At 46.1% G+C, this 12,356-nt stretch overlaps 1 protein-coding gene across 3 annotated transcripts in view; it reads left to right on the forward strand.

Moving 5' to 3' along the window:
• Nucleotides 1-12,356, forward strand: part of SULF2 (sulfatase 2) — a 317,708-nt gene that overhangs the window by 232,806 nt on the left and 72,546 nt on the right. For all 3 annotated transcript variants that reach the window (XM_030211408.1, XM_030211410.1, XM_030211409.1), the window contains one exon: nt 11,062-11,231. In XM_030211408.1, coding sequence (XP_030067268.1) covers nt 11,062-11,231 — 170 coding nt within the window. The remainder of the gene's footprint in view (nt 1-11,061; nt 11,232-12,356) is intronic.

The following is a 12,356-nucleotide window of genomic DNA, read 5'->3' on the forward strand; positions in this document are numbered from 1 at the left end:
TGCCAATTTTTTTTTTTTTAAAGCAGTGTTTACTACAGTAGAGTGTAGTTTCTCAAAGCAGGTTGCAAATGAGTCCTAGAATCTTCTTTGAGCTGCAGAAGCGAACGAGAGCTCTGCTTGCCATGCAAATGAGCAGCATTCTCGAAGCTCCCATGGAGAGCAGCAGAGGACAAACCTTTTACATCTGATTTATTATTGCTGAAAATAGATTTTAAGCCACTTTTGGTCCCCCTGGGAGCTGTCATGTGGGCAGCAGCACGTCAAGCGACATCATGGATGCCGGTAATGGGCAGGTAGAGTGTACGAGATGTCGCTTGTAACATTCAGGCTTCAGAACAAACAAGGCTGTGAATTTCTTGATGGCTTCCAGCAGTCAGGGGCATTGCAGGGAAGCTGTTTAAGGATGCAAAATAAATAAATTTAATTAATTAAAAGTGAACATTTTCGCTGTCATATGCAAGATGTAATTACAGCTGTTGTCTAATATAATTTGTATCAACAATACAAAATTAGGAATCTAAAGAACACTAACAACTTTCTCATGTAATATTAGAAGGAAATAGTAGAAAGTCCAAATTAAGTACTAATTCCAGTATAAAATTAGCAAAGTACAAAACAGAAATTTATTTCAAACTCAACCAATGTAACACTACATTTTATTTTATTTGCTGCATTTGTATCCCACATTTTCCCACCTATTTGCAGGCTCAATGTGGCTTACATTGTTCCGTCATGGCGATCGCCATTCCGGAGTGAGAGATACAAGTGGTTTTACATCAAAGATCATGATTGACATAGTAGATTAAGCAATCAAGTATAAAGAGTTCATATTCGGAATAACAGATAAGGTGGTATTGCGTTAAAGTTCATTCGTGGTAGAGTAGGCTTTGGTAGTCGAGTATAGAGAGTTAGGTTTTATACAGTTCAGGCTTGAGTTTCGTTGTCTGGTAATTAGGATGGATCGTTGCGATGTGCATTACTGAACAGGTAGGTCTTCAGTGATTTACGAAAGTTGGTTAGGTCACGCATTTTTTTCACGGCGAGTGGTAGTGCATTCCATAACTGCGTGCTTATGTAGGAAAAGCTGGATGCATATGTTAATTTGTATTATTAGTTATACAAAAGTGCACCGAAGTATACCCCCCTACGAAATTACAATAATCCATCACGCACAGATGCGTTGGCATTTTTGGTACTTGCTCAATAGGAACTGCCACTTGGTTAACAGCTCCTGAGGATGCCTTAATGGCGAAACACAAATTTGTGTTGGGCTGAAAACGAGCTATAAAGAGTGGAAACAAGTAATTAGACACACCTATGAGAAGATCAAATTGTTCCCTAAGTTTGAAGAACTGGATTCACTAAGTGTTATTTATACATGAATAACTTTCATGATACGGAGGATTTAATACCGAAAGGATTTTCTAAGACCATTGCATGATGGATTATTGTAATTTCATAGGGGGGTATACTTCAGTGCACTTTTTATAGCTAATGTAGTGTTATATTGGTTGAGTTTGAAATAAATTTGTATTTTCTACTTTACTAATTTTGTACTGGAATTGATGTTTAATTTGGACTTTCTATTATTTCTTTCTAATTTATTTATTTTATTTTTGTTACATTTGTACCCCGCGCTTTCCCACTCATGGCAGGCTCAATGCGGCTTACATGGGGCGATGGAGGGTTAAGTGACTTGCCCAGAGTCACAAGGAGCTGCCTGTGCCTGAAGTGGGAATCAAACTCAGTTCCTCAGTTCCCCAGGACCAAAGTCCACCACCCTAACCACTAGGCCACTCCTCCACTGTTGCTACTATTTGAGATTCTACATGGAATGTTGCTATTCCACTAGCAACATTCCATGTAGAAGTCGGTCCTTGCAGATCACCAATGTGGCCGCGCAGGCTTCTGCTTCTGTGAGTCTGACGTCCTGCACGCACGTGCAGGACATCAGACTCACAGAAACAGAAGCCTGCGCAGCCTTCTACATGGAATGTTGCTAGTGGAATAGCAACATTCCATGTAGAATCTCCAATAGTAGCAACATTCCATGTAGAATCTCCAATAGTATCTATTTTATTTTTGTTACATTTGTACCCTGCGCTTTCCCACTCATGGCAGGCTCAATGCGGCTTACATGGGGCAATGGAGGGTTAAGTGACTTGCCCAGAGTCACAAGGAGCTGCCTGTGCCTGAAGTGGGAATCGAACTCAGTTCCTCAGGACCAAAGTCCACCACCCTAACCACTAGGCCACTCACTCCACTTTTTTGGACTGGATATACAAGTCACAGACTTACATCACGGGAAGACTTAAATATACACCCCCCCCCCCCCCCAAAAAAAAAAAAAAAAAACATATTCAGCCAGCATCGGGCTGCACGGTGACTTCCTGACGCAGACGGTAAGACCAGATATTCAATGCCAGGCTGTATCCAGCTTCTGGAATTGGATATTCGGTTTCGGTTTTGACCGTGGCACCTTAACTGGTTAAGCCGATATTCAGGGTTAAGTGCTTAGCGGTTAAAGATAGGCCTGCTATTTATGCAGCCTATTCATAGCTGGTTTGGCACTGAATGTCTGCACCTAACCAACTAACCGCAAATAATTGGCTGGAGATCATGGTAATCTCCCACTGAATATCCGTGGTTAGGCTGTAAAGCACTATTTAACCAGGCAGGAATGGCTCCTGGTGACTTAAATACTCCAGACGGAGGCTACAAATTTTTGAGCCAAAACCAAAAACTGGCACAAAATACGTATGAAACTTATGAGAGATGTGATTCGCTGCACTGTGGAGCAAAGGATAAGACACAGAATTAACAGCCAGATGATCAGAAGCTCTAAAAACAGTGCTGGAACAGCATGGGGCTATACTGCCCCTATGATCAGAGCTAATAGCATGCAAACATAGGCAAGCTATGAGCTCTGATCATAAGGGAAAAGTGCGGGAGGATACGCTCAGGCACAATCCTCCTGCACTAGTTTGACAGGACCTGTCAAACGAGGAGATGGAGGTCTTTGGCACCCTCAGACCTCTGCCAGCCCCCACACCAAGCCACTCCCACCCAGACAGCGCCACGAGGGCCTGAGGGGCTGGAGATCTAATGGATCTCCAGACTCCTTAGCCTTCCCAACACCCAAAAAGGAACCCCTAGTGGCACAAGTGGGCTGCTAGCCAACCTCCATCCTCCCTGGTGGTCTAGTGGAGCCCTCCCCCACCCGTACCGCTCCGATGGAGGAGGGAGTTGCCCACTCCCTTCTCAACCAGCGCCTCTTCCACCATTGGAGAGGTATGGGGAGGAGGGGGAGGGCCCTGCTAGACCACCAGGAATGGTGGGGGTTGGGATGGCAGCCCACTTGAACCACCACAGATTCTATTTTGGGTGTTGGGGGTTAGGGGGGCCCTCATGTCAGGAGGGGTGTCGGTGGGGAGGGGCTGGAGGTCCGCTGGACCTCCTGCTCCCTTTGTCACTGCCCCAGGGGGCACTAGGCTGCCAGGGCCTTGATTGCTTTTTTTGGGGGGGGGGGGGAGGGGGTCTGCAAGCATGCAAATGCATGCTGGACAGAGCTTCCCAATGCTCTGCAAACCCAAACGCCAGCTCTGAGCTGGCATTGGGTTTGTTGCAGGGACAGCACCAATGTTTGGCACGCTGCCTGAGCATTGGGGAGGAATAGGTAATGCCCTGTTTAGCATGCATTTACATGCTCATGCTCATTGGCCTCTAGCGCCCGCGTTTGCTTTTGATCATCGGGACATAAGGGAGGGAAAAGAACTTGCTTTCAGAACTTCCCTCGATACCACCTGCCCTAGCTAGTGTTCATCTATCTATCGCCTTTTTTGTTTGTTGTTTTTCACATTAATTATTTCATTAGTTATGAACGAAACATGTAATTGCACATGAGGGTCTTAGCTAAGCTATAAATAATTATCCAAAGACTTAACGGAGAATGCTTGACTTTAAATTCACAACTGCCTGTCTTGAAAGTGGAATAAATGGCATCCACAACGTGACAACCTTCTATTATTAATTTGAAACCCCGGGGAAATTAGGCCTTCATATTGCAAGCCGCGTCCTGTGCTCACCTGACTGACACGTTGTTGTCCATCTACAGAATAAATGAGGCTGAGAGGCCCACCTATTTTGTTTGAATGTCAGGTTTATGATGGCTTTCATAAATTATCAAATTACCATGCTTTTAAGATTGGATACACCAAGTCAAAACTGACAAACAATTTTCCAGCATGTTTTCCAGCTGGCCTCATTTGCATCCATAACGGTACTCGGAGTCTGCTGACTTATTTAAATGCAGCTCAGCACAATTTCAGTCAAACAACTGGAGATCAAATACACAAATAAATAATTCTTCCTTCCATCAAAGTGGCTTATCTAAGGACTATGATGAAGAACCAAGATGGATATAATATAGGGATATCTTGTTTTAAAAACAATGCGAAAACCTGGATGGATCATTTTGTGTCATTTCACATCCAAAGTGACAGAAACAAACTGTGATATTTTGTCAATGATGTCATTTAGGCATAGTAACATAGTAAATGACAGCAGATAAGCATAGAGGTGTATTTTCAATGCATTTAGGGGCGGAAACAGGAAGTTATATCAGATGAGGGCGGGACACAGTGAGGGAAGGCCCGAAGGGAGGTGATCTGCCGCTTTCATGCTGAGGTGAGGTCAGTGGTGTGCTGGTAAATTTTTAACAGGCTCTCTCCCCGGTCCACCTCGGCGCCCCCCCATCCACCACTGCGCCCCCCCCACCCACCTCTGCGCCCCCCCAAAATTGCAGAGCTGGCTATAGCCGGGGGGGGGGGGGGGGCAATGCATTACTCTCTCCAGGAAAAAAAATTAAATGATCCCAGGTTCCAATCTAATTCATGTTTAATATGGGATAAAATGCCATAAATAAGTAAATAAATATAAACTTTTAACGTTCAGCACCTGATTCTCAAAGTGGACATATTCCAAACACTCTAATGAAAATAAAATTATTTTTTTCTACCTTTATTGTCTGGTGACTTTGTTTCTCTGATCATGCTGGCCCAGTATCTGATTCTGCTGCTCTCTATCTGTTCCCTTGACTCCTTTTCCAGGGCTTCCTTTCCATTTATTTCTTTTCTTTCCTCCTTTCTTCTTCATTTCTGGTCCTCCGCAGACTTGACTGTACAAGTGGATCCAGCTTCTGCCTATTTTCTCCATCCATGTGCAGTTTCTCTCCTCACTTCCTTTCCCCTCATCTAATCTCCTTCCTCTATCTTCCCTCCATGTCCAGCATTTCTTCTCTCTCCCTTCCCTCCCCTCCATCCATGTCCTGAAACTCTCCTCTCTCCCCTGCCCCCCTCTGCCCATCCATGCCCAGTGATTCTCCTCCCTCCCCTGCCCTCCCGCTCCCATCCATGTCCAGTGATTCTCCATGGCCCCCACCCTCCCCTCCCATCCATCTTTCTGTATTACCTCAGTCGAAGCGCCGCCTTATTTAAAGCCCTGCTGCCCGTCTCCAGCCTTCCCCTGCTTGCTTTGTGATGATGTTTGTTCCCTCAGTCCTGCTGCAGAAAAAGGAAATGACGTCAGAATGACATCAGAAGGCGGGACTAAGGGCACGAACTCATCAGACGGAAGTAGGGGAAGGCTGGAGATGGGCAGCAGGGCTTTAAATAAGGCGGCACTTCGACAGAGGTAATACAAAAAGAGACGGATGGGAGCGGGAGGGCAGGGTGGGGGCGAAGGACTCGGACATTTTTGGGAGCGGGAGGGGAGGTAAGCATGGCCTGTGATGGAGCCCTCCTGCCATGCTTACCTCCCGTAATGGAGCCGGCTCGCCCCCAAGGAATAACCGGCTCGCAAGAGCTGTCAAAATTTAGCAAGCAGCTCTTGCGAGCCGGAGCGAGCCGGCTCCAGCACACCACTGGGTGAGGTGCTGCCGATTTGAATGCAGGGGGCGTGGTGGTGGACGGAGGGGGGCTTTCAATGGAGCCGAGGACGGGCAGGTGAGACCGGGGACTGCGCGCCGGTGGTCTGGGAGAAGGAGAAGGAGAGAGACCCCGGCACCGGGTCCCCCTTGGCGGCCCGGCCCGGGGAATTTTGTCCCCCCCGCCCCCCCCCTCTCGGCGGCCCTGGTAGTCGGGTGGTAGCTCCATTTTGGCACGCGTTGGGTGTACGTAGACACTTCCACGGCTTAGTAAAAGGGCCCCTAGGTTTGTGCAGGGTTCAACAATATATGGACATTTAGCCCTATAAAGTGAACAGCATTCTCACAGAAAATAATGGTGGTGTGACTTGCATTTTCAAATCTGTTTTATTTTTCATACATAAAACACCTTGCAGCACTGTTTATGATCAGTCACATTATTTATTTGAAAAAAATGAGATCTTTGCATAGTCATTTGGGACTTCTATTAACTTTTCAGGTCACGTCTTTTCGGTCAGCTAATTAATTTGACATTGAACACTCCACCATCTAGTGTTGTATCTGAAATTCCTAAAATTACTGCATTCAGAACCTGCTAGATGTTAGAAGAAATGTACAAATCTTTAAAAAAAAAATCTTTTTGAGAGAGACTCCACCATGATAAATGTCAAATCTTTTATGTTCCACTAGTAAAAGAGGCCCGTTTCAGAGCAAATGAAACGGGCGCTAGCAAGGTTTTCGTCGCCAACACCCCCCCCCTCCCTCCCTGGCCAACCCCTTCTGCCATTGCTCCGCCCCCAACGTCATGACGTCTGATGCGAGGGCGGGGCCCGGAGCGATTTCCCACCCACCTCCCTGCCTCCCTCCCTGCCAAACCCCTTCGTTGTTCTGCCATTGCTCCGCCCTCGAGGGCGGGGCCCGGAGCGATTTTGGTGGCTTCACCACCACGAACGTTCGAACCTTTTTGAAGGAAGTCAGGACTTGGCTTCACTGACGTCAGTGTCCTCAGAACGTTGAGGGTGAGTTTTATTATAGTAGATGATGCCTTACCGTTTTTACAAAAGGTGTTCAGTGAGGAGGAACTTGAAATACAGTAATTACTTTTGAATTGAACTGGGTGTGGGGGTTTTTTTTTTTTTGGGGGGGGGGGGGTTTGGAACGCTAGTAGTAAAAGCATTTAATGTAGGTGGGTTTGAAAAAAGGTTGGACAAGTTCCTGGAGCAAAGTCCAGAAACTGTTATTAATGCAGATCTGGTGGAAAGCCACTGCTTACCCTGGGGTTAAGTAGCGTGCATGGAATCTTTCTACTTTTGGGACTGGCCACTATTGAAAAGTGTTCTTATTTGCCATAAAATGGCATCATTTGAAATCCAGATGGCATAGCTTAATCCATGATAAGAGTACCCTTCTCTGATAAATGGTTTTCCAAAGGTGCCAGGGTTGTGGGAGCAAGAATCTTCAGGTCCTAGGAGTATTAAAACTAAGGGCCCTGTTTACTAAGGTGTGTTAGCATTTTTAACACACCTACAATTACAGCGTGTGCTAACAGTGTAGACACCTATAGGCAGGGCTATTTTTGAGGGGGTACCAGTGGCGTTCCTAGGGCGGCTGACACCCTGGGCGGATTGCCGATGCGCCCCCCCCCCCCCGGTGCATTTTTACCTGCTGGGGGGGAGGGGTGCCGCGCCTGTCGGCTTCGCTCGTTCCATGCTCCCTCTTCCCTGGAATAGGAAGTAACCTGTTCCGGGGCAGAGGGAGCATGGAACGAGCGGAGCCGACAGGCGCGTGGCACCCCTCCCAGCGGCTTGCACCCGGGGCGGACCGCCCCCCCTGGGAACGCCACTGGGGGGTACTGAGTACCACCACCTTTTCCATTGTCTGCTAAAATTGACCCATGGACCCCAAGTTTTATTGAAAGAGCTCAGGCTCTACACACCAATTCTGCCTTGTTGTAGATTCTGTGACTGGTTGCAGGGGTCAGGCTATTATGGGATAAGTCCCTTAGTGATCACCCCACCCATGAAGGGTGGCCTAGCATTTGAGTATCGGCACCTTTTTGCAAGAAAAAACACACTGCCTATAGGGATATTGTAGGCACATCCATGGATAACGCCTATTAAAGACGCTAATGCGACTATAATGCAGTTTAGAAAACAGGGCCTTTGGTTTTGTGTTTTGTGAGCGGAACTGATGTCTACAGACTGAGTTAAGTACAACAGTATGGAATAATGACTTCCATGGGCAGTTTGGCACATTCTACATCGGTGAAGGTGACCTGAGATTTCAAAATAATTTAGTTTACACACATTGCCACTGTAGAAAGCAGCATTAATTCACTTGCCTGCTTATTTTTGAAGGAGAAGGGCAGCCATCTACCGACACAAATCTGGAGATGGCCGGCCTTCTCCTAAAGCCGGCCAAATCGGTATAATCGGCTTCAACTGCTTTCCGTCACAGGGCCGGCCAAAGTTCAAGGGGGCGTGTCGGCAGTGTACCGAAGGCTTGACCAGGGCGTGGTTAAGAGATGGCCAGCCTCGGCCAATAATGGAAAAAAGAAGGCTGACCCTGATGAGCATTTGGCCGACTTTACTTGGTCCCTTTTTGTTCACGACCAAGCCTTGAAAAGGTGCCTGAACTGACCAGATAACCACCGGAGGGAATTGGGGATCACCTCCCCTTACTCCCCCAGTGGTCACCAACACCCCCAAAAAAATGTAAAAACATTTTTTGCCAGCCTCTATACCAGCCTCAAATGTCATACCCAGCTCCATCACAGCACTATGCAGGTCCCTGGAGCAGTTTTTAGTGGGTACTGTAGTGCACTTCAGGCAGGCGGACCCAGGCCCATCCCCCCCTACCTGTTACACTTGTGGTGGTAAATGGGAGCCCTCCAAAACCCACCTGAAACCCACTATACCCACATCTAGGTGCCCCCCGTTACCCTTTAAGGGCTATGATAGTGGTGTACAGTTCTGGGGAGTGGGTTTTGGGAGCGGGGTTGGGGGGGCCACAGCACCCAAGGTAAGGGAGCTATGCACCTGGGATCAATTTGTGAAGTCCACTGCTGTGCCCCCTAGGGTGCCCGGTTGGTGTCCTGGCATGTCAGAGGGACCAGTGCACTACAAATGCTGGCTCCTCCCACGACCAAATGGCTTGGATTTGGCCGGGTTTGAGATGGCCACCATTAGTTTCCATTATCGGCGAAAACCAATGGCGGCCATCTCTAACACTGGCGATCTCTAAGGGCTGCCCAAATGTTGAGATTTGGCCGGCCCTGACCGTATTATCGAAAACGAAAGAATGCCGGCCATCTTGTATCGATAATACAGTCAGGTACGCCGCTTGACAGGGCCGTCATTAGAGATGGCCGCCCTTATAGATGGGCGCCCCCGTTCGATTATGCCCTTCTTGTATATAAGCAGGGTGAGGCAAAAAAAAAAAAAAAAGTAACCCCCTACAGTTTCTTGCAGCTTTCTCAGCAACCGCTTTGCATTTCAACGAGAAATTTTGCATAACTTATTTAGTCATCATACTTATCTCTATATATAAAAGGCAACACCAACGTTCTATGAAGCCTCCAGCCGGAAGTGTGAAGGGGGAGAGATATCCGGTTTCCCCATGAGTGTCTGCCCCGCCCTCGCTCTCTCTCTAACACAAACAGTGAAGGAAAACAGCAAAGCAGGAAATCAAATCTCTCTCTCTGTAACAATGAAGGACTCAGAGGGGGGAGGGGAGAGAGGCCAGAGGGCAGGGACACACACACTCCCACATGCACACAGAAGAAAACCTTGCTAGCCCCCGTTTCATTTGCATCAGAAACGGGGCTTTTTTACTAGTGTATTATTATTTAACATTTAATTATCTAAAGCTATGTTGATGTTACTGACATTTTAGCATTACTACCTAGCGACTTTTGATTGTTGAAAATGTTTTTGAGTTATATTGCAGTAAAATAACATCATTTCAATGATACAATTAACAATGTACCAGAATTTCGCAGTCGCACTGGCAAATTTTCTTCACGGTGCTGAGCTTCTAGTTAATATGATACGCAGCCACTATTGCCTTTCCTCTGAAATCTTGTTCACGCAGTGTCTGGATTCTCATTTTGTCTGCAACGGACACCTTGCCGTGAATGCCATCAAATACAAATTATTTACAAACGTCTACATCACTGTTGCATCATTAACAGTAAGCTGCAACCCTAGAGGGTTTTTTTTTCCAACTAATGGTAGTTTTACAGTGGAAACAAAATCATTAGGTGGTCACGCTAAAAAGTCTGTAACTTTGCCGTGTTTAAAGATGATCTCATTCCACTCGGCACATAAACGTAGATAGTAACAAATAAAGCTGTAAAATTTGACTTTGAAATTCCAAGCAGTTGCTGAGAAAATAGCAAAAAAAAAAAAACCTCTAGAGGGTAACTTTTTTTTTTTTTCTTTTTTTTTGTGTCACTCTGTATTTGTGTGCATGTGTTTATATTTTGTACTAAGTAATTCCATGTGAATCTTTGGCACAGTGTAGCCCTCTCTTTAGGTGAGTTTCCAACTTGAGGGGCCCTTTTACTAAGGTGCGCCGAAAAATGGGCTGCGCTAGTGTAGGCGCGTGTTTTGGGTGCGCGCAGATCCACTTTTCAGCGCGCCTGTAAAAAAAAAAGGCCTTTTTTATTTTTGCCAAAAATGAACATGCAGCAAAACAAAAATTGGCATGCGTCCATTTTGGGTCTGAGACCTTGCCGCCAGCCATTGACTTAGCGGTAAGGTCTCACGCATTAAATGTGCGGTAATCATCTACGTGAGTAGAACGATGATTATCGCCCGGTTTCTGCCGGGCGCCAGAAAATAAAAAATTCTTTTCCGGCACGCATAGCGGATGCACGTCAAAAATGATATTACCGCAAGGGCCATACAGTAGCCAGGCAGTAACTGAAAATTGAAGCGCGTTGGATATGCGTATGCATCTACTTGGCTTAGGAAAAGGGCCCCTCGGAGAATGTAAGTTGGTTCAGATTTAAGTTGATATTTGTTTTTGCTGGGTAAATGTGGATTTTTATTTGATCCGTGTTGTTCTTGCTAACGCCAGGTCCCAGAATAATGAGAGGTTTCTCTTGTTAGAACCGTTTTTCTTTTCTTTTTAAGGATTACTTGACTGACCTGATCACCAACGACAGTATTAGTTTCTTCCGAATGTCGAAGAAGATGTATCCTCATCGACCAGTTCTGATGGTTATTAGCCATGCAGCTCCGCATGGGCCTGAAGACTCCGCTCCCCAATACTCGCATCTCTTTGCCAACGCATCTCAGCACATGTAAGTAACCGTGAGCCAAGCACTGCCCAAGAAGGAACTCGTACACATCTTTAGATTTCCTTCATTGGTGAAGAAGAGTAGATGACCCAAGGGGTCCTTTTACTAAGGTGCGCCGAACAATGGCCAGCGCTGTTGTGCATTTTTTCAGCGCGCCTACAAAAAAGGCCTTTGGGGGGGGGCTGAAAATGGACGTGCAGCGAAATAAAAATTGGCACACGTCCATTTTGGGCCTGAGACCTTACCATCACCCATTGACTGAGCGGTAAGGTCTCGAGCGTTAACCGGGCGGTAATCGTCGGCATGCGTACACTGCTGTTTACCGCGGGCAGTAGAAAATAAAAAATATTTTCAAATGAGCTTAAAAAATGGAATTACCGCCATGGGCACGCGGTAGTTCCAAATTGATGCGCGTTGGACGTACATAATAGGCACCTACGCACCTTAGTAAAAGGGCCCCTTAGTGTAATAGAGTATACTGAAGAAAATGTATGGGCTCAGGATGTGCACTGAAAAATTTGTATTTCATTAAGGACTTTTGCTTTTTAGAATGCGCTATATCATTGTTTCCCAAGCTTTAAATGATCTAAATGTAATGGAGTTGTGCTGTTTTGGGTTTTTTTTTTTTTTGTCCGTTTCGATTGGGTAGGGCATAGAGCCAAACCACAAATTTCACTGGTGTTTCACTGTCAATGTAAAATTTATTTATTTGGATTTCACTTGCACCTTTTTCAGTAGTAGCTCAATGTGAGTTACATTCAGATACAGTGGATATTTCTCTGTGCCAGGAGAGCTCACAATCTAAGTTTTGTACCTGAGGCAATGGAGGGTTTAGTGACTTGCCCAAGATCACAAGGAGCAGCAATGGGATTTGAACCAGCCACCTCTGGATTACAAGACCGGTATTCTAACCACTAGGCCACTCCTCCACTAGCCACATTCTGTGTAGAATCTCAAATAGTAGCAACGTTTCATGTAAAATCTCAGATAGTAGCAACAGAATCTCAAATTATTTATTTGGATTTTGCTCAAACTTTTTTCAGTAGTAGCTCAAGGTGAGTTACATTCAGGTACACTGGGTATTTCTCTGGCCCTGGAGGGCTGACAATCTTTGGGCCCCTTTTACCA

The sequence above is a fragment of the Microcaecilia unicolor genome, chromosome 8 (assembly GCF_901765095.1).
Source record: "Microcaecilia unicolor chromosome 8, aMicUni1.1, whole genome shotgun sequence".
Lineage (NCBI taxonomy): Eukaryota > Metazoa > Chordata > Amphibia > Gymnophiona > Siphonopidae > Microcaecilia > Microcaecilia unicolor.